The sequence below is a fragment of the Leopardus geoffroyi genome, chromosome D2 (assembly GCF_018350155.1).
Source record: "Leopardus geoffroyi isolate Oge1 chromosome D2, O.geoffroyi_Oge1_pat1.0, whole genome shotgun sequence".
In the NCBI taxonomy this organism is placed as follows: domain Eukaryota; kingdom Metazoa; phylum Chordata; class Mammalia; order Carnivora; family Felidae; genus Leopardus; species Leopardus geoffroyi.
The window spans coordinates 59,308,355-59,331,221 of record NC_059334.1 but is presented as its reverse complement, the minus strand read 5'-3'; the positions used below and the strand labels follow the sequence as shown (position 1 = coordinate 59,331,221).

The 22,867-nt window shown below is 38.2% G+C and overlaps 1 protein-coding gene across 1 annotated transcript in view; it reads left to right on the top strand.

The window, feature by feature from the left end:
• Positions 1–2,247: 2,247 nt before the first annotated feature.
• Positions 2,248–22,867, top strand: part of ERLIN1 (ER lipid raft associated 1) — a 36,485-nt gene continuing 15,865 nt past the window's right edge. Inside the window, 7 exon segments of the mRNA XM_045438566.1 lie at positions 2,248–2,385; positions 2,731–2,854; positions 4,566–4,647; positions 8,890–8,936; positions 10,732–10,793; positions 13,422–13,547; positions 15,484–15,557. Of these exon segments, the coding sequence (XP_045294522.1) occupies positions 2,742–2,854; positions 4,566–4,647; positions 8,890–8,936; positions 10,732–10,793; positions 13,422–13,547; positions 15,484–15,557 (504 nt within the window). The 5' untranslated portion in view covers positions 2,248–2,385; positions 2,731–2,741.

The following is a 22,867-nucleotide window of genomic DNA, read 5'->3' as shown; positions in this document are numbered from 1 at the left end:
TCTATAAACTGAGGTCTTAGTCACACCATCCTCATTTTCCTAGTAGTGTCATTTTCCATCATCTAAGTTTGAAATCTTGGGGCTGTCTTCTAACTTTTTAGTCATCTGGTACTACTCTTTCTCTAAATATGGAAATTGTGTCTGCTGTTTTAATAGGCAGCCTGTCCCTTGCTTCTCTAGTTCTAGGTATGTATGTGTTTATTTATTTTGTTTTTATTTATTTTGAGAGAGAGAGAGCAGGGGAGGGGCAGAAAGAGAGGGAGAGAGAGAATCCCAAGCAGGCTCTGTGCTGTGTGTGCAGAGCCTGACATAGGACTTGGAACTCATGAGCCGTGAGATCATGACCTGGACCAAAATCACAAGTCGGACGCTTAATCAACTGAGCCAGTTGCCCCTATTTTATTTATTTATTTACTTATTTATTTTAAGGAGGCTTCATACCCAGCATGGAGCCCAGTGTAGGGCTTGAATTCCCAACCATGAGATCAGGACCTGAGCTGAGATCAAGAGGCAGACTTAACCGACTAAGTCACCCAGATACCCCTCTAGTTCTAGAAGGTTTTAATCAATGAAACATTTATTGGATACCTGTTGCTTAGAATATTGAGCTAGATGGTAAGATCAGAAACCCTTAACAAAGGCATTACAAGAATGTTTATCTGGGAGTTTGAACACTGCAAGCCATCCAAGCATTGAAATGATTATTAAAAGAAATTTATTGTTTAGATGACTGCATATTTTCTAAATGTCACTGTAATAATTGATAAGAGATCTGTGTTCGGGTGTGGCCAGTTTATGGTGTGGCTGGGGTGACGTCAGGGTAGCCTGATCCATGTAATACAGGCAGGTATTCTGACTCAGTACAGTAAATTATAGTGAGATCACCTCAGACTTGTTTCTGATGCATGAGTTGACTATTTTTTTACTGGGTCACACCTTTTCAGAGTGGAATGGCTATTGTAAATGGTATACATTTCATTTTCTAATTCCAGCAATATTACGAAAAACTAAGAAAATCAATCCAGAAAACGGGCTGGAACAAGTTGTTTTAACTTCATTTTGCTTTCTGGAAGTTAAAATAGCTAAGCTTTGCTAATATTATATGCCTAGAACAGACAAGGTCCCAGACATTTGTAGGTAATAAAAGTCCTATGAACAGTACAGGTAAGTACATTTATTGAAGGGAGAGGGCAGAGTGGTCTTGTTTTAACGAAGGCTTGAAATCCTATTTACCACTTCCCATTTCCACTGTTACTACCTTCGTAACCTTAGGCCTCCAGTTTCCTAACCGCTTGGCTTCTCTGCCTCCATTCTAAGCCATTTTGCAGCCATTTTGGCCCTAAAGTACTGTTTTCCCACACTTCTCTGCCCAAGGCTACAGGGCCCCGGGATCCTCATCTCCCTCGTCCGGTTTTGGTCCCACTAGGCTTTGAGCTTACAGGATTACTGCCCAACCTACTTTAATACGCTACCTTTATTTCCCTTGTGTTCATCTCATTCCCATCTCTACTCTTTAACTTTGCCTTTTTTGTTTTGGGTAATATATGCACATGATCCATAACTTGAAAGAACAGAAGACTGCAGTACAAAGAAAGTCTTTCTGTTCTCTAGTCATTCAGCTCCCTCTCCCTGAAGAAAAACTGCATGCAAGCCTTTCAAAATCTGGGCCTGGCCAAACCTGTTATACCACTCCTTTCCATCACTCGGGCTTCAAGAAAGGTGCAATACTCTTTGAGCTACCTGGAAGACTCCCTTCCCCCAAACAGACACACACTCGCGTGCTTATTCTGTTTCTATTGAATGGCCTTCATAAAGCCCTCACTGGATCAATATTCTGGCACGTTAATCGGTGCTCAGAAAAACACTTGAAGGATGAAAGATGTGGTCAGATTGAATATCTTCCTCTTCTGAACTTCTACAATACTTTTATTGCAACAGGTCTATTGCTCCTGAATTCGTGCAGGACCCGTGCCTGAAGCATGTGGTTGTCACAAGGTATAAACCACAAACGGACAAACGGAGCAGCTACCACAGAGAGCACGGGAGTGCATTTCTGCACAAGAACAAACTGACCAATCCCTCGTCCCAGGCGCCCTGTCCTTCCCTCTATATCTCTGCTTCCTCCACACTGCGGACTTCCCTTCTCTTTCATAGCAGGAAACCAGCATTGCGCAGAGAGGAGCGCAAGTACCTCCGCAGGCGGGCGGCCGGGAGAATTTTGTCCCGCCCGCTCCCCGTCTCCTGGTGGCGCGGGGAGAGTTACGTCGGCGTGCGTGGCTGCGCAGCCGCAGTGCCGGGCGAGTGGGCGGGGCTGGCTGTTGGCGGCGGTTGGCGCGGCCCGGGAGGCGGCTGCACGTGCAGGCGGGGGCGATGCGTCACTGATCCGTGAGGCGCGGCCTTAGGGTCGGCCTCCCCCTGGAGTCTGCGGCTGGCCCCTTCTCAGTTAGTGCCTTCCGCCAAGGTTGGGGGTGGGTGCAGCGGCCGTTGAGATTGGGGGTGTCAGGACGCTCACCGAGTAGGGGAGGCCCGCGGCCCTTTTCGGGCGGAGGGATTGGCGAGGGAGAAGTAGGCTGTGTGAGGAAGGAAGTATGCGAGAAAAGGGGCACAGAACTCTCTGGCTCGCCCTGCGGAAGGAGGCCGGGTCTCCGGAGACGGGGTGGAAACTGGGGGGTGGGGGTGGGGGTGGCGTCGGTACTCACGAGGCTGGGGATCCTTTCCTCCCCCATCTAGGAGGAACAAGGATGAATATGACTCAAGCCCGGGTTCTGGTGGCCGCAGTGGTGGGTCTGGTGGTTGTCCTTCTCTACGCTTCCATCCACAAGATCGAGGAAGGACACTTGGCTGTGTACTACAGGTGAGCAGCGTGTGCAGTCAGTTCAGATTCCGGAGTAGGTTGAAAGGGGACTCCCGTTAAGAGTGAGTCTACGAAGTTGTCCCCTCTTGCAGCATCGGGGAGCTCTCCAGTCCTAGGAAGTGATTTTCGTCCCAGCCCTAGGGGAGGATGAGGGTCAAGCACCCTCTAAGTATTGGACAGTTTTAGTACTCTCTGCATTTTGTGCAGAGGTTCAGATTTTCTACATTTATTCCTAATAGACCGCAAACTCAATTATTTGTGGGAAAAACGAAGAAGGAAGAAAGAAAGGCAGTAGTCGCTCCACTGTGACTGAAGAGGTAGATAAGTCATTGTTATATTCCATACAGCTGTACAGGCTTTTAGTTTGTAGTCACAGATGCCATTTAGAAACTCTGCTCTTGTTTGTGGTCGTTTCTTCGATTTTTTTCCTCTGATAGCCCGTAGTGACTGGTTTTGGCTTAGGAGGCCATGATGACCATGACAGTTGTTATATCCCTGGAACTTGAGAGACATAAATATAGCATTGATGGGCCATCCTCCTCCCACCTTATCCTTTCTTTTCAAATTGAGGAAAGGAGTAGCGTGGGATGTGTTGCTGTCTAATTGAGATGGAATAGCTTTTCCTTCAGTGTAGTTACAACCAGTTCCTTTTGATGTAGACCGAGGACAGTTTGGAGAAATTGCAATAATGTATTTGAGGGAACTTCAACTTTACTTTTAGATCCATCCTGAATCTTAGAAACGGTCTTTCCTGTGAAGTGCTAGTTTCAAATACAATTTTAGTGATAGGTCTTAGCAGATGGAGATCTAGCATAACAAATGACAGATTAATTCATATTTCCATCTGGTTCAGCGTTGTCTTCCTAATGGTAAAACCAAGGAAGGAACATTTCAAGGTATGGCTCTCAAAGAATTAGAGACAGACTTCAGTTCATTTTTTCTTAGTTATTTGTTATGAATTATTTGCAAACATTAATGTTTTCAAGATAAGAAGCCAGGTTCTATGAATTTACTATTCACTATGTAAACAGGACTTCTTTTTTATACCTGCCTGTCAAGTGCCTCCTTTTTAGAATTTACAAGATGTACTTTCATATTTCTCACATTTCAGAATTTGGTGAACAAGCCCACACTTATATACTATCTGTTTATAGTTTTATCCTTTCACCCTTCATCTTTTCCATGCCAAGTTTTTGTTGTTATTTTTAACACAGACTTTATGCCTCCAGTATTTTAATATAGGTAGGTAGAAAAAAAGAGTCTTGAGCCTCAGAAATTTTCTCTTTATTTGAAAGTTTGTGTTATGTTCTTTTTTCAACCTGGTGATGAAATGTATTATGTTTTAATAGGGCTCATGTTATGTACAGTTAAAGTACAGCAACTGAGAGCCATTAGAATTTTTTTCACAATTATTTCTCAGAAGCTTAAAGATGAGGGAGGATCCTTTGTACCCGAGAGCAGTGCTAGAGACCCAGAGGTATCCTTGTTTGAGCTTATGAAACAAAGTGTAACATTGGCAGTTTAATTTAATCATTTTCACCTTTGGCAGATATTTTAGAGACCAGTAATTGTTCCTCATGAGCAACTCATATTAGTGAGGCTTTAGTAGGTCCATAGCATGAGTAAGAGTGAATATTTATTATAGCATTTTAGATTTGGAAAGAGGATTTCTGTCTTTATAATCTTGTCAAATTGAAACATCTTTTTGCAGGGGAGGAGCTTTACTAACTAGCCCCAGTGGACCAGGCTATCATATCATGTTGCCTTTCATTACTACGTTCAGATCTGTGCAGGTGAGTGATTCCTAGGGAAGCCCCCACGCTGGGTAGACAAGTGTGACAGGAAGAGTTACCACATTCATGGGTGGAGGTGGATTTCCTTATTGCTTAAGCAAATGGTGGTATTTACTTAAAAGCAGGAGTTACAAAGTTCAGAGTACAACTGTCACAGCACAAGTTCTGGTTTTGAACCACCTCACTCTCTTGAAGTGTGTTAGAAGTATGAGCCAGGCAACTTGGAAGGACCCACCTCCCCCATCTATATAGTGGTATGCAGCATGTTTTTTGTTTCTCATGTCAAAGTAAAATAGGACTTTGAAACACAGAAGTACAAACCAGTGATTACTCGGTTTAGAAAGGTGTTTGGTTTCCATAGAGACCAGTTCCTGGGCCACTGTTAACCAGGAGGATCTGAATTTTCACATACAACTTTTCTGCCTGGGACATTAAGCACAATTTTATATGGAACCTTTTTGAGTGTTTTATTTTGACAGCATCCCAGAATATTTGAAATAAGCATCTGTCCGTTGAAAACAGTATCTTGGCTATGGGAGACACTTAGTAAATATCTTTTGTTATAACAAGATGAAAAAACAGGATTAGATTGTGCCTACTTTTGCAAGCTCAGAGTGATCATACATCTTTGGATTCAGAAGTTTGTGTAGTATCTGCTGTTAATTTTTCCAGAACTCCGGAAAATTCAATGTTTTTAATCTTGTAATTTAAGTCTAGGCTTCCTTCTAGTGAGAGTTTCATTACGAATACTTAAATCCTCCAGATTTCCTTCCAGTTCCCTTTTAGATGGCTTTGGGCAAGAATTGTGTCCATTGAAGTGAAATGTAGTGTTGTTCTCCTAGTCAGACTTATTTCCATATTGTTTTCCCTTGTTTATTTTTTCATTCTTACCTTGGTTCATGTTGTCGCCTCTTCTCTCACCAACTCTCCTTCATTACTGCTCTCCTATCTCAATCTTGCTAGCCTTTTAAAGTCTCACTGCAAATCCTTCTTCTAATCTATAGCTCCTAAAGTCTGTATGGTAAATTTTGGCTCTTAGTCATGTTTCCTTTAGTAATGTTGCTTGTATTCTCAAAGTTGCTTTGTGTATTTTCTTTCCAGAGAGTCTCCAAACTTCCTGAAGGCAGAGGTTGTAACACATTTGTATTTCTGACCTTTCTGCTTATGAAAGTTGTTAAATTGAGCTGATTTCTTAGGAAGCAGTATGGTGTAGTGAACATGGGGCCAGAAACCTGGAGACTTAGGTAATGGCTCTGGCTCTGGCACTAATTGGTTACATGACTTTGCAAAAATGACTTAACCATTGTTATTCCTCCGTGAAAGAAGGGGTTTTAATTACATGACCTCAACAACAGCCCAGTCAGTAATGATGTTATCAATGGCATCATCAGACCCTTAGAGATAAGGAGCTTTTTAAAAATCTTGTTCAAAGTCAGTCAAATCTGTTTCTGCTTTCTTGGAGCTTAGTATTTTGAGTCATACTGATGCAGAGATATATAAAAGATACAGACAGTAAATGTTAAAACAAATCTAAAGGTTAACTGCATACAGCAGATATGCAGTGTATATGTATATATACATATATAATAATAAATTGTCAAACTAGTAAGACATGAAATTTGTAAAAAGATTTTAGTGTAAACTAATATACATCTACAAAATACTAAAGGCTGGATCCATTGTGGCTAAATAGTAGTGCTCTTTCTTCATACGGGACACAATAACATTCTAGGAAAGGATTGCATTAATAAAACTTCTAAGAAACTGTTCTTATAAGAACAAGACAAATTTATTTTTAGGAATTTTTGGAACTCATGAGAAGACAACCTGTATAAACAAGTGGCTTAACGAACTTGGCAGTTGAAAGGAATGTATAAGTAGCATCTCGGGAAATGTGAAATCCTGTATATGAAATAAAAAGAAAAAAAGCTATGCTTAGGGAAATATAAAAACTTTCAGCCTTTAAAGTATATTACATAACTAAAGACTTAAAATTTTTTTTCTATGTTTATTTATTTTTGATAGAACACAAGGCAGGGGAGGAGAAGGGAGAGAGGGAGACAAAGAGTCTGAAGCAGGCTCCAGGCTCTGAGCTGTCAGCACAGAGCTTGACATGGGGCCCGAACCCACAGACCATGAGATCATGACCTAAGCTGAAGTCAGTCGCCCAGCCGACTGAGCCACCCAGGCGCCCCTAAAAAGACTTAAAAATAAATATTCATACTGGGAAGATGATAATTTTGGAGATAATTTAAAAGAACTATAAAAGGACATGAAGATAGGATATTGAGGATTTAATGTTTGAACTCTTTCCTAGTTCTTTAAGGTTAGAGAATATCCTCTAGGTTTGTTTTTTGTTAAATTTTTTAATGCGAACGCATACACGTCTGGGAGGGGCAGAGAGAGGGAGACGCAGAATCTGAAGCAGGCTCCAGGCTCCAAGCTGTCCGCACAGAGCCGGACCCTGGGCTCGAACTCATAAACTGAGATCGTGACCTGAGCCAAAGTTGGACACTTAACCGATTGAGCCACCCAGGTGCCCCTATCCTCCAGGTTTAAATAGGGATGTATATTAAGAGTTGACGTGGAATATGGAAATTGAATTTGGTTAATGTTTTGAAGGAAATAAATTGAACTCCTCTCTTCACCTCCCCTCACTGTGCCTAGAACCTGTCACTAATGTTTACCGTCACCCTAATCTCCCAACCCTAGGGTTGTATTCTATTCTTTTCTCCCCTGGAATGTTATATGCAACCAGTTATTACAACCTCCCTCTGTTAGGTCTCCTGGACTGACAGCTTTCAATTTCCATGGCCTTTACTACATTAACTTAAATAAATCAATACTTTAGCTTCCCAGCTGGTTTTTCTACCTCCAGATAAGATGGATAATGAGGACTGCATCACATATAAGCACAGGAATTAGGAAAAAAACCTATTTTGAAAGGTTCATTTGGTGGCTATATGTTAGATGAGCTAGGGAGAGCCCAAGCCCGCCAGTGAACATTTAGGGCCCACTGTCTAATTTCACATTCTCTTCTCAGAATTTGCACTCTCCTCTATATCGCCCCTTTTGCTCCAGGCAAGCCAGCTTGCTTCCTATCATTATACATGTGGTTTGTCCTCAGTTGTGTGTATTTGATAGGATAGCTCCTTTTTTAAGTTTTTGAAGCTTTATTAAACATTTCAAACAACTGTGAAACAAACACACCAGAAATAAAGCTCCAGAATAGCAGTCCAGATGTTCCTCAAGTGTAGCCTCATGGTCCCATTTCCTAGATGGACTGCCTCCCTTTGCACTCAGGCAAGAGAAAGATGGATGGTTTGGACTGGAAAGACAACAATGTTGGTCCCTGTGGGCAGGGCCAGGAGAAAGTGTCATTTGCCAATACTTGTTACTTAAGCGCAGAAAAAGCAAAAAGCCAGTGACCGTCACAAGGTCTTCCTGTGTATTTTTCATAATGTACAGTCTATATGCTGAGGACTGAAGAAGCTCCTGGCACGAGGAGCTATTGAACCTAAGATGTGTTCTTATTTTTCTACCTCTAGACGTGGCTTATAAATACTTCACCTCGGAGAGCCTTCCAAACTATTATTCTACTCTTTATCACTTAATACCTAGCAATTCAGTTTATAATCTGTTATTGTGTACATGTCATCAATTGCTTTATGAGGATTTTATGTCCTATGTGGGATTGTGAGCTTTTAGAAACAAAGATCATGCTTCCTTTTTTGTTCGTATTCCATAAAGTAGTATGTTGCTGTATTCTTAAATAAGGTTCAGTGTGTCCAGAATATGCAGTGGAATTAAAGTTCAGAGCATAAGTCCTAATGGTAGTATCCTTGTGGATAAGCCATGTAGTTTGCAATCCTAGGCCAGCTCCAGACAAATAAGGGACTCTGAGAGACTAAACATTGAAACTTTCTAAGGGTGCCTTTTTTTTTTTTTTTTTTTTTTTTTTTTTTTTGGCCCCAGCTCCCACCCCCAATCAACCTTCCCACTCTGGGTTGTCCATATGCATCTTGATTGGGACATTAGCTATAAAATACTTTGTTTTATTTTTCATATCTACTAGGATGCAAAAAGAAATTACTCTGATAGCTAATCTTTGGGGACTGAAATTGTAATGGAGCTCTTCTGTACTTACCTCTTAGCAGTTCTCTGTAGGTTTTCTTCTGGGACCAGTAGTTCTTTGACAATATGTGTCCTGAGTATTCATGAAATATTTTTTTTTTTCCTCAGACAACACTACAAACTGATGAAGTTAAAAATGTGCCTTGCGGAACAAGGTAAGCTTTTCCCCTTGCTTACTAACCTCTCTTTAATTCAGATGGAGTTTCTGTCCACAAACTGTGATTACTTAAACTAATCTTTCAGATAGACATGATAGTAACCCAGGAGGATTTCTTTTCTGGGATTATTTGAGTAAAGCTGTGTCTCCGAGCTTTCCATCTTAGAAGCCATTTGGTACTGGAAAAAGTAGTTTCGGAACCAGCAGACCTAACTTCATACATCAGCACTGCCCTGTGTGCTTTATTGACTTTTTTTTTTAATAGACTTTATTTTTTAGAGCACTTATAGTTTGATAGCTAAGCAAAAGGACAGAGAGTTCCCATATACTCCTTGTTCCCATACATGCCTTTATGGATTTAGTTAGGCTTAGTTTTCTAAGTTTCTAAAGTTGGGTAATAAGACCTATCTTGCAGGGTTATTGTGAGGATTAGGATTAGTGTATATAAAGTGCCTAACCAGCACTTGACTCAGAGTACGTACTCAATAACAAATAGTTCGAATGAAATCATCTCACTTTCTTGTCATCTGTACTACTAAATGCTAATTAGAGTTTCTGGTTCATGAGGTCTGGAATGAGGCTCAAGAATTTGCATTTCTAGCAGAAGTTTCCAGGTGATACTGCTGCTGCTGGTCTGGGGACCTTACTTCGAAAGTCTCTGCCCTAAAGAGTTTTAGGGACAGAACAGCAAGCAAAGCCTAAATCATTTCTAGAGTATAATCAGAACATTGAATTGTGTAACAAAAAAAAGAGTGTAAAATTCAAGGTATTTTTTTAAATGCCCTATTTGAAATGACTGTCAGTATTACAAGCCTGTAAAAGAGGCTTGGCCATCTATGGACGGACAGAAATGCTTGTAAAAAGGGAGAATTTCCCTCTGTTTTAAGTTTATATATTTGATATCAGGTTCTTCCTAGATCTCTCTGTAACTCTCTTTTATGGATTTCCTTTAGAGAGGACTCAAAATTGGCAGCTGATGAGATTTGGGGTAAATTTTATCTTCATGCTTCCCTTATTTTCTCAGATTTTTTTCTGTGAGCAGGTATTACCTTTTATATCAGAAAGAAAATGTCCTTGTAAGTTGTTAGGAAGACTTAGTTGTTTAGTTTCAAAATCTCTAACTTCATGAATCTTAAATTGAGATTCACATGTACCTCAGGATCTGTGCTAATAGGCCAGGAAGTACAGGACGCCATTACTTAACAAGACCTATCTTTCTGCAGTGTCAATTTTACTTGAGGGTTTGAGGAGAAAGTCTTTTTTCATATTAGAATAAATATGAAAAAGATTTTTAAAAAGTTTTAAAAAGATTAAAAAGATTATGAAAAAGTTTTAAAAAGATTAAAACTCCTCATGAATTATTAAGATAAGGCAGGAGACCAAAAAAAAAAAAAAAAAATGTCAGCCCGTGGCTGGCCTTCATACACCTTGGGGAACCATTCTACTTGGTCCCTTGATGGAAAAGTTTGAGAAGTGTACTGCGTTAGCTGTTGGCTTCAGTTAATGAGGGCAAAGTGCCTAAGTAGCCCTACGTTATACATTTAGTCTTCATGTGAGCTGATTTGATTGCTTCAGTTACAGAGGTGAGACTTGGTTATGAGAGGAGCCAGATTAAATGTGTACAGGGACGTTTGAGTGGTGATTGAGTAGTGGTTATTTTAATTAATGAGTAGTGTATGACTTTAGATTTTCCTTCTAAATTTCTACCATGTGGGATATGTTTGACAATGTGGGAATCTGGGATTATGATAAATTTTATTTAGCTCACACTTTTTCCATTTCTTTGTTTTTAGTGGTGGGGTCATGATCTATATTGACCGAATAGAAGTGGTTAATATGTTGGCCCCTTGTGCAGGTATGGTACCCATATATTCTGTTGTTTTTATAGTTACAATTAGAGTATTTATATCTGAAGAGATTCCTTAAGGAATAAAAGGGTAGTTTTAAAGTTTTATGACCTCATTCATTTCTGATATATATAAAAAAAATGAGAATCTTTTCCATTTCTGGGAAATGGTGGCAGAAACAGGTCACAAGTCCTAAACAGAGTTGACTTTATGTAACTTTATGTGTTACTCTTCTCTCATCTGAGTTTTCGAAGAGCAAGATGGTCATTGATTATTTCTAGAGTTTCTAGAAAGTAGCATTTTATCCAGTCAGGATGAGAGAGAATTTTCTTGCATGCTAAAAATCTGTAACAGATCAGAACACATTGATTTATAACCATAGAAAACTTCTAGTTGAGATTTGCTATAACTTGTAAAGTGATCTGAAAGTTCTCAGTATGGGGAAAACACTTCCTTGGTAAAAGATGAAAAGCCACAGAGATGGAGTGGTTACTATTCAAATCAAAAACTTAGAAGTTATGGAGAAAGATTTGCTTTTTTTTTTTTTAAGTTTGATTTTTTTCCCCCAACTTTTTTTTTTTTTTTTTATTGTGGTAAGATACATATAACTTAAAATTTACAGTCTCAAGTATTTTTCAGTGTACGGTTCAGTGGTATTAAATACATTCACTGGGGTGCCTGGCAGGCTCAGTTCATAGAGCATGTGACTCTTGATCTAAGGGTTATAAGTTCAAGCCCCACAGTGGGTGTAGAGATTACTTAAAAATAAAACCTTAAAAAAAAAAATTCACATTGTTGTGCAACCATTAACGCCATCTACCTCTTTTCATCTTGCAAAAATGAAACTACCCATTAAACATTAACTCCCATTTCCCTCTCTCCCCAGCCCCTGGCACCTACTGTTCTGTTTTCTGTCTCTATGATTTTGCCTACTCTTAAGTACCTTATAATAAGTGGAACCATAGTATTTGTCTTTTTGTGACTGGCTTATGCACTTAGCATAATGTCCTCAAGGTTCGTCAATGTTGTAACATGTGTCACAATTTCCTTTTTTTCTAAGGCTGAATAATACTTTGTGTATATACCACATTTTGTTTGTCCACTTATCCATTGATGGAAACTTGGAGTGCTTCCACATTGTAGCTATTGTGAATGATACTTCTATGAACACAGGTGTATGTGGGTCTGTTTGAGACTCTGCTTTCATTTGAAAGATCTGCCATTTTATCTTGATCCTTTTTATTAAAATTTGCATGTATGTTGATACGTACAGGATACTGTGTTTGACAAAAACAGCTTAAAAAGGTGGAGTTAGAGCCTTTTCCCTAAGGGTTTTTTTATTGTACTTCAGAAGACATGATACCAGCACACATATATACATAGATGTATGTATGTATTTATGTATGTTGGAATATAAGGTCATGCTAAATTTCATGGCACTGGTACAGGCACAAATAGTAAAAGAATTTCAGAGTAGAGAGCAAGCTGTATTACTTGTCAAGTGGATTTGGATTATATTTTTCAGTGATTATTTTCCTTGTCTTTTTTTTTCCATCTACTTTCCCTGGTTACAAATCAGTGGAATGGATTATGATTGGAAAAATAGACGAAGGGAATTTATTGCTGGTTCTCTAACCAGAGATAAGGAAACGGTTGAATCAACAGTTCATTTGGTAATGACCAAGCAAATGAGTTAGTCAGCAGGTATTTATTGATGGCCTATCAGTTGTGATCTGGAATCCAGTTATACCTGATATCCTCCATGGGAAAGCCAGTAGAACTAGTCTTTGGGTCTGAAGGAAGAAAGCAATGTTTTAATAGGTAGAGTATGGATCTGGTGTGATCTAGTATGTGCCCTTAGGCACATTTTTGAAATTCTGTTTCCTATTATGCAAAATTTGGAGGGGTTTTTTGTGGAAATTAAGTGGTAATGTACATAAATTCCCTGATACAAAGCCTGGCCTAGTGAACGTTTGCTTCTTCTCCTTTGAGCCTGGTATCTTTTTACAGCCTTTAAAAACTACCTTTTGGTTGGGGAGGAGATGGGCTACATGAGGAATGGGTACTAAGGAAGGCACTTGAGCACTGTGTGTTATATGTAAGTGATGAATCTCTAAATTCTACTCCTGGAACTTACCTTACACTATATGTTATCTAACTAGAATTTAAATAAAAATCTGAGGAAAAACAAAAAATCACCTTTCCAAAATGGTCGTTTGCAGCTGCTTCCTTCTTTTATTTCCACTGTTCTTCAATTGATTCAGGCCCTCTTTACCTCTTAGCTAAACTTTTGCTTTGCAGTAGTTGCCTTATACTTGCCCTGCCCCACAGTTCATCTTCACACTGCTGCCACAGTACAAATGTGATTGTGTCATGCCCTTGTTTGAAAATTTTGACAGTTCCTTATTACCTCCAAGATAATGTAGACTCTTCTTAGTATGGAATTCAAAATTTGCCCATTAGAATTGCAAATGTAGTAATATCTGGAAAATTCAGCACAAGAAATGCTCAATGTTTGTGAATTGTATTTCATGTTTTCACTATTCTGTTGTCACTTTTTCTCATGTATATTATAACTTTTACCTTGGCTGAATTAGAAGGTACATGGGTAAAAATGGATTGTACCTCTCCTTCAGTGTTTGATATCGTGAGGAACTACACTGCAGATTATGACAAGACCTTAATCTTCAATAAAATCCACCATGAACTGAACCAGTTTTGCAGTGCCCATACACTTCAAGAAGTTTACATTGAATTGTTTGGTGAGTGTCTTATTTGTTTTAAATATGTGAATGATTAGTTGGAAATCTTAGTCAACTCTGTGGACGCTATAACAATATTAGTAAACATTATGTTATTTCAGCATTTCTTCTGAATTTATAATAGAGCATTTGTCTTTAAAATATTCTTTATCTGAAGTTTAAAATTTCTTATCATTAAATTAAGCAAATAGTTACTCAAAAGATATTTTAAGAATGAGAACCATTTTCTGAAATGCACTATGTATAACTTGATAGAGATTAGAAACAGATCATTATTTATAGACTATATTCTGTTTTTTTACTATGATAATTTAGTGAAAATTAGCTTTGTTGTTATTTTAATAGATAATTTGGGGAAATTTAGTAGAAGTCTGTTTCTTGGTGTTTCCCAAGACCCACCCCCATGTTTGATGATTTGCTAGGAAGACTGACAGGACTCAATATATGTTCTGCTCTCACCTAAGATGTATTATAGCAAAAATTATACAAAGTAAAATCCAGAGGAAGCCAGGCACAAGCTTCCAAGAATCTTCTCCCAGTGGAGTCATGCAAGGATACACTTTGGTATTAAACGGTGACAACACATATGAAATGTTGTCTGCTAGGGAAGCTCATTAGATACTTACTGCCCAGAATTTTTATTGGAAGCTAACATATAGGCATCCTCTGCCTAGTACATAACAAAATTCCAGACTCCCAGAAGGAAGGCACATGTTCAGCGTAAACCACATTGGTTGTATAAACAGTTTAGGCACAGTGAGTCATTCTTACCAGTTCCTGGAATAGTGGAAATCCTTTCCAAATTCAAGTTCCCAGGTGACAGCCAAAGGCCAACTTACAGACAAGCCTTTCTAAGGATCACAGCTTCAGGACTGCTATGTTAACTCTTTTCTGCACAAGTTACTTTTCATTTGTGATAGTGAAAGCTGTGACCCGTGATTGGGTTGTTGCTGTTGGTTGCTCACTTCTCCCTCTTGGAATTCTTAGTGAATTTCTTACAGGCAGGCATAGGGATGGTTAATCATTTTAGAGATCTACCAATTGATCCCTCATTGATGATTCACAACTACTAGATGTATGAGACAACTGTCCTGATTTGTCACATCACTGGTCATTTTAATAATGGTGAGAGTACTATTGAGGTAGAAAATTTATAAGTTAAAAAGCCAAGTGAAGTGATAGCTTTATTGTCCATTCTTGTATACTTCAAAGACCTTCCTGTGAACTCTCCCCCCTCCCTTTTTATTTAAAAAAAATTTTTTTTAGACATTTATTTATTGTTGAGACACGGGGCGAGACAGAGCATGAGCAGGGGGGGGACAGAGAGAGAGCAAGAGACACAGAATCTGAAGCAGGCTCCAGGCTCTGAGCTGCCAGCACAAAGCCTGACACGGGGTTCAAACCCACAAACCGCAAGATCATAACCTGAGCTGAAGTCAGAGATTTAACCTGCTGAGCCACCCAGGCACCCTTTTTAAATCCAAAATAATGGGCAGAGGTCCATGGAAATGAAATTTATTTATTTGGAGATTCGGGTTAAGGATTGAGGATAGGAATTTGGTTTTTATGATAATCAGGACACATATTAAGTAACAACACTGAATTAAGATATTAGAGACTTAGAGTCTCCATTTATTGGATAAACAACCTGTTTATCATCTTTCTTCCTTAATTTCTTTGTTTGACAGTTCTTCACGTTTTCTCCTATACAAAAGGAAAATTAAATATAAGTTTTAAATATATGTAATAATTTATACATTTATAATATGTAGGTAGTTTTGTTTTCATATATATGTACAGTGGTTTAAGCTTTACAAAAGAACAGTACCATGGAAACTTTAGGTCTAATAGTGATTGGATTTTTTTCAGTGTTAATACAATGAAAAAAATATTTTTTGAGTATCCTGAGAATTGTTGTTCTTGGCCTCAAAAACAGATCAAATAGATGAAAATCTGAAGCAAGCTCTGCAGAAAGATTTGAACATCATGGCTCCAGGCCTCACCATACAGGTAAGCCCTTTTCTTAGGGAAAATCTCTAGGAATTTTGAGGGCTTTGAATTTAATTGTTCTTTCATTGGACATTGTTTATTCAGCAGTTATTGAATTGAAGCGCTAAGGTATTTTATAGAATAGCTTTCTCACTTTGACTTTAGGTCTCTGCAAAGTAAAATAGTCTTGTAGCTTACCCTGGGTGTCATTTTCTTCTGAACTCTTAGAAGGAACAGATAAGCTGAGAGACTCTTACAAGGAAATGAAATCCGTGCACCGCTTGTATGTGAGGCATTATTAAGATACAATAATGGTGATAAATCAGTGTAAGAGTAAGGCTTTAGTCTCAGTAAGATTTTGAACAAGGATTTCAGATATAAAATTTGAATAATAATTCTATCAAAATAGATGTCATGTATGATTAATTGATATATTGATTGGATGATTATTGCTGTAAGAGTTTAGAGTTACAGAACATTTCAAGAGAGTCTGCCTGGAAACGACTATGATTGAGTTGGGATTTTAGATGGGAATGGAAGAATTATCAGGATTTATATGGGGGGGAGGAATAAGGAAGGTATTTCAAGTGGGTAGCATGGCCTGAATGAAAGTAACATAGCAGGTGAATTTGGTGGTCGTGGTGCTGGCGGCTGTGGTATTAGGAGATAGAATGGTGAGAGATTATATGCCTGCTTTTGTGGGTCAGTATATTTTCAGACTGGGTTGAAATCCATAAGTAGATTTTAAAATCAATTTTAGTGGATCATGACCAGCATTGTAAATAAAATGAAATTGAAGAGGAAAAGAAATCAGAGCACATGACATGTACTAAGTTTGTCATTCTGTGAATTTTTTTTTATTTAAGTGTGTAGGTGTTCATATTGGGTGTCACTGTAAAATACATGTCTTACTGTGGTCATGGTCAATAACGTTAAAAGGTGTTGCTGTAGATCTGGATTACCTGAGAAATGGTAATATGGCTTCTCTAGTGTCCTTTCTTAGAGTTTCTAGGAGATCTGCTATTGTGGTGACGAATGTTACTGCAGCTAAAGAGAAAACTTTTTTTGGTGTCACATGTCTGAAGTGTCACACCACTGAGAATGTACCTTCACTGTGAGTGATCATATGTGAGCTCAGAAACAAGACTGGAAAGGTGGTGAGGGTTTTCCCTTTTCCCATTCACGCTGTGCCATTATCTCCGACTGGTGCCTGAGGGGGTGTTGCCAAAGTTAAGAGGTCATTTGAAAAGTCCACAGCTAACTTCATAAAATCCTCTTGGTTGTCCATTCAGTTGTGGCTGGAGTTGCTTTTCAATTTTAAAGGTAAAAAAATACAAAAAAAAAAAAAAATAAAGATAAAAAATATGAATGTGACAGATTCTTAGATTCTGCTTGGGTTGTTACTTGGGAGATGTAGCTCATTCTTAACAGCTGCCTAGAATTCTTTGCCTTGTATTACATAATTAGTTCTCTGTTGTTGCCAATTTTTTGCTATTAATAAACAATAGGGTAGTGAACATTCTTGACACATCTCCTTGTTATGTACGAATTATCTTTCAAAACCCTGTATAAATCTTTATTTTTACTAACAATATATGTGCATACTTGTTTCTACGTAAACCTCACAAGCATTTGAAGCAATTAGATATGGTAATTTTTGCTGTATGGAGTGATGTTCTATCTCTCTTTGATTTGCATTTCTTTAGTTATTAATGAAGTTGAGCATCTTTTGATTTTTTTTCTTTGGCTATTGTGTCAATTGCCTATTCATATCCTTTGCCCACTTTTCTGTTGTATTGTTTTAATTTTCTTACTGATTTGTCGTTGTATTTTGTATATTCTGAATATTTTTATACAAACGTGTTCTGTGTGTTGTAAAGAAATTAGGTATTGGGAAAAAGATGAATAATAAAATGAAATTTACCCATAGTCATACCATTGCAGAGATAACAGTTGTATTTTTTTAGATTCTTCTTAATCTAGAGGAGCGTATATTTGTTTATAGGTATAAATAATGTTAAAGTGGAATCATACCATAGCTGCTTTTTTCACTAACAGTATATATAAGCATCTTTTCTTTTTTTTTTTTTTTTTTAATTTTTTTTTTTTTTTCAACGTTTATTTATTTTTGGGACAGAGAGAGACACAGCATGAACGGGGGAGGGGCAGAGAGAGAGGGAGACACAGAATCGGAAACAGGCTCCAGGCTCTGAGCCATCAGCCCAGAGCCCGACGCGGGGCTCGAACTCACGGACCGCGAGATCGTGACCTGGCTGAAGTCGGACGCTTAACCGACTGCGCCACCCAGGCGCCCCTATAAGCATCTTTTCAAGTAAAAAATATAGATTCACTACATCATCACCTTTAATGGCTTTATTTAATTAGTCTGTGGTTCCAATTTTTACTGTCGCACACGTTGCAATGATAGGGTTCTACAATCCTTCCCTTACAATAGATTCTTTTTTTTTTTTCCTAGTTTATTTATTTATTTATTTATTTTTAATTTAAATTCAAGTTGGTTGACATACAGTGTAGTTTTGGCTTCAGGAGTAGAACCCAGTGATTTATCTTTTACATATGATACCCAGTGCTCATCCCCAAAAAGTATGCTCCTTAAACAAATTATTAAGTTAAGTGTAGGATTGATGAGTCAAACTATATGCCCTGTTTGGAGGCCTTTTGATACATATTGCCAAATGGCCTTTCAAAAAATTTTAGTATCTTACATCTGTCATCATTAGTGTTGGTGAGCTGTAGTTTCCTACACATTAGATTGTGAGTGTACTCAAAAACAGATGCATGCCCACTCTCCATCCTTTCAGAGAAATTATTCTGGTATTTTCTATTAATTATTGAGGTTGAATGCCCTAGGATATTTTTTGGCCATTTGTGTTTCATTTGTGAATTATGTTAGTTATTACAACTCTTAAATGCATGGGAAACATTTCTCCGAGTTTTTTTTTTGTTTTGTTTTTGTTTGTTTTTTTTTACCATTTAATTTCCACCTCCCTCCCCCCTGGCAATTCTGAAGCTTTAAACTTATGTAGTAATTTTAGTATTTTTTCCTTTATGGTTTTTTGCAGTGCTGGCGTACTTTAAGCCACTTTCCCCACTTTATAATATAGAAATTTAAATAAAATTGGAAATTACCACATTTTTCTCTGCTTTTACAGTTGTGTTTTTAGATTTAAATCTTTGGGCACCTGGGTGGCTCAGTTGGTTAAGCATCTGACTTTGGCTCAGGTCGTGATCTCAAGGTTCATGAGTTCGAGCCCCGTGTCATCAGGCTATCTGCTGTTAGCACAGAGCCTGCTTTGGATCCTCTGTCTCCCTCTCACTGTAGCCCTCCCCCGCTCGCATTCTCTCTCTCCCTCTCTCAAAAATAAAGGGGCGCTTGGGTGGCTCCGTCAGTTTAGTGTCCGACTTCAGCTCAGGTCATGATATCACGGTTCTTTGAGCCCCACATCAGGCTCTGTGCTGACAGCTCAGAGCCTGGAGCCTGCTTCAGATTCTGTCTGTCTCTCTCTGCCCCTCCCCCATTCACACTCTGTCTTTCAAAAATAAATAAATTAAAAAAAATAGATTAAAATCTTTAATTCATTTGGAATCCATTGTGATGTCAGTTGTGAGGTAGGGTTCCAATTCTCTGTCCCCCAATTTGGTAGCAACAAGAATTACTGAATAATTTATGCCTCCATCTCCCCTCCCTTGTTTGAAATACCATTTGTATTGCCTGCTGAATCCTATTATGTTGTACTGTTTTTTTGGACTTTATTCCATTGATCTTTCCATTTCCTATTCCTTCATTAATTTTCAGCCCTAAACTTTTTCCCATCAAATCTGTTTCTGCCTTATTTTTTTCCATCTTGTTAGTAATGACCCCTCTTTCTCTTCAGACAAATCTAGACATGTGGGAGGCATCTTTGACAATGCTCTCATCCTTGGCATCTAATCAGACCCCATATCCTGCTGATTTTACCACCAAAATCCATAAAACTGTTCACTCCTCCATCTTCACTGCCACCTCATTAAGCCAAGTCACTATCTCTCACCATCTCACCTCCTCTCATGTTGCCGCACTTTCACTTTTACCTTTACGTCATTTTCTGCATAGCAGTGAGAAAGATCTTTCAAATTTAGTTACATTTATTTGTTTTTATAAAACCAGTCACTGAATGAAAAAAATGTCGCTTTGTAATACGTTTTTAAACTGGTTGATCAAGATCTTCATTGTTTTGGTTGCTTAATGTTGTCATAAAAGTTTCTTACGAGGGGCACCTGGGTGGCTCAGTCGGTTGAGCGACCCAACCGACTTTGGCTCAGGTCATGATCCCCCGAGTCGGGCTCTGTGCTGACAGCTCAGAGCCTGGAGCCTGCTTCTGATTTCTGTGTCTCCCTCTCTCTCTACTCCTCCCCCACTCATGCTCTGTCTCTCTCTCTCTCTGTCTCTCTGTCTCTCTCTCTCTCTCAGAAATAAATAAACATTAAAAAAATTTTTTTTTTTAAGTTTCTTACGAGAGCTGGAATGCTTTTTCAGATCTTCCAGGCTATTTGTCAGCCTTCCTTCTTTAACACATTACTGTCTGTTATGATAATTCAACTTTTTATTCACTTTTAAAATCTCGTAAGATATATTATCTTTTCAAAAATAGTGGCCTTTGATATTTCTGCCAGCTTATTCTTCCAGATAAGTTTTCATTATTGATATTTTCAAGCTATATCAGGTATCTAAATTGGCATATAAGTTTAAAATTAGGAACACAGTTTATGGTTTTACTTAGGCATATCATCACTTTTGTTTCTTTTAGAATTTCTGACCTAGGTGAGAAACCCATATCCCAAATTAAATTAATACTCATGGATTTACTGAATTTTAATGCTATTAAATATGTTGTTTCTTTTTGCGTAAGCATTGAGGAATCCAAATGATTCTTGGTGAATTTATTGTGTATCTACTAGTTTATTGACTTCACTGTCTCTAATAAAGTTTTTTGGTTAATTTCCTTGAATTTGTTTGTTGTGTATGTAGTATAAACATTTAACACAAAATCTACCCTCTTAAATTTTTAAGTGCACAATACATTATTGACAGTATGTGCGATGTTCTACAACAGATCTTTAGACCTATATATCTTACTTGACTGAAACTATGAATTTCCTTAGATTTTTATTTATATAATTATGCCAAAATAAAAATCTTAATTTTCCCCTCCACAACCTAGTGTTTCCCAGTCTCCGAGTCATCCTATTTTAATTCTTCACATGACACTCATAGCTATCTGAAACTTTTTTATTCATTTATTTGCTTTTTGTTGTTATCTATTGTGTTTTCTCCCCTTAAAAATTTCAATTTCATGAGAGCAGTCTCACCTTGTTCATTGCTGTATTCATAGTGCCTGGAACAAACAGTACTTGGCACAGATGAGGCACCCAGTTAATACTTACAAGCATTCTCTGTAATAATCAGTATTTAATTTTTCCCTTGTCTGTATTTATACTTTTTTCTTCTTGAACAACTGCTGTGGCAAATTTGAGTGGTGAAAATATGTGTCTTTGATATTTTTTAAATATTTTTTTTCTTATGTAAGAGAGTGACTATATTATATGCTGGCTTTCCATTTAAAATATATGCTTAGGGGCACCTTGGTGGCTCAGTCGGGTAAGCGTCTGACTTCGGCTCAGGTCATGATCTCACAGTTTGGGAGTTCGAGCCCTGCATCGGGCTCTCTACTGTCAGCACAGAGCCTCTTTTGGATCCTCTGTCCCCCTCTCTCTCTGCTCCTTCCCCGCTTTGCTCATGCTCTCTCTCTCTCTCTCAAAAATAAACATTTAAAAAATAAATAAAATAAAATACATGTTTATACCCCAGTGGTCACTTTCAGATATATTCATTTCATTAGCTTTTTTCCCCTCTCCACTTACTTACTGTGTGTGTGTGTGTGTGTGTGTGTGTGTGTGTGTGTGTGTGTGTGTGTTTTGGGCATTGTTTTGGAATATGTTGTCATTTTATTTTTTAAGTCTGTTATGATAACTTATGTTACCTGTTACAGTGGGTGCTTACTTTACACATACTTGAAAATTATGAGATTCCCAAGATTGGCAAGCATGTAGTATGTTCTTCAGCCTCCCTCATACAGCAAAATAGAAATCTTCAGAAGACAGTCCCATTTTATGCTTTTTAAAAAACAAACCTGGGGCGCTCGGGTGGTTCAGTTGGTTGAGCGTCTAACTTCAGCTCAGGTCATGATCTCATGGTTTGTGAGTTTGAGCCCCACATCGGGTTCTCTGCACAGAGCCCACTTTGGATCCTCTGTCTCCCTCTCTCTCTCTGCCCCTCCCCTGCTCACACTCTTTCAAAAATAAATAAACATTAAAAAAAAAAAGACTAAAAATATATGGCCAGTTTCTTAATTAAATGCAAAATGATAGTGCTTCCTCCTGGATCATATTAAAACCTACTGGAAGTCATTTGTGTTCTGGTAGTCACATCGTGAAATCTGGCATCTCTCACAAATGCTTGTTAGGAATTTTTGTCTTCTGGGTATCTCTGTGCGTTGTTCCTCAGGGCCTCATATGCCCCACCTTCAGCACATAATGAGTTTCCTCACTAGAGTCCCCAGCTTCTTACTCCGTTTCACTAATTCTTGTATTTAGTTATGATAGCTCTCAAATTTTTCACAGATTTGACTGTTCTCTCACATGTTGGAAAGGCTGCGTTGCTTAAAAGTTTTTAAGTCTTTTTAAAAGGCTTTTAAAAGAAGGTTATGTGCATAGAGGCTTTGTTTAAGGTTAGCCAGTTTTCAGAGGGAAATTGAAACTTCGCATCAGGAGTTTGTTGTGTGTGTTTGTAATGTGGGGGGGGGGGGGGCGGGGAGTTGTTTAACTAGTTAAATCAAAAGCTTTTGAAAGATCAGTTTTCTGATGGAGAAGTCAGCCTTCAAAAAGCTGCAGTTCCCAAATAGATAATCTTAATTAATGTCAAAGTACACTACGGTTAGGGAAACAAAGTGTCTAGTAAACAATGTCTAAAAAAGACAAGTAGACTTTGTTCTAAGTGAGCTCCTGGCAAGAAAGAATGTAAGCTGTTAACTGGTATTTGTTTTCCTTCAGCTTTGGACTGTTTCTGTATAGCCAGTACTGAGTGATTACAGGTTTAAGAAACAGTAAATATGTTTATTGTCTACTGTTACTAAGTTGCATATACTGACCTGAATTTTGTTTGCTTTTATTTTTGTTGTTGACTGTTTCCTACTTTACAATTTAAATCTTGGAATTTTGCCTTCCTTGTGTTTCTTTGGTTGGCAAGCCTGGAAAGGAAACAAAAGTATCCA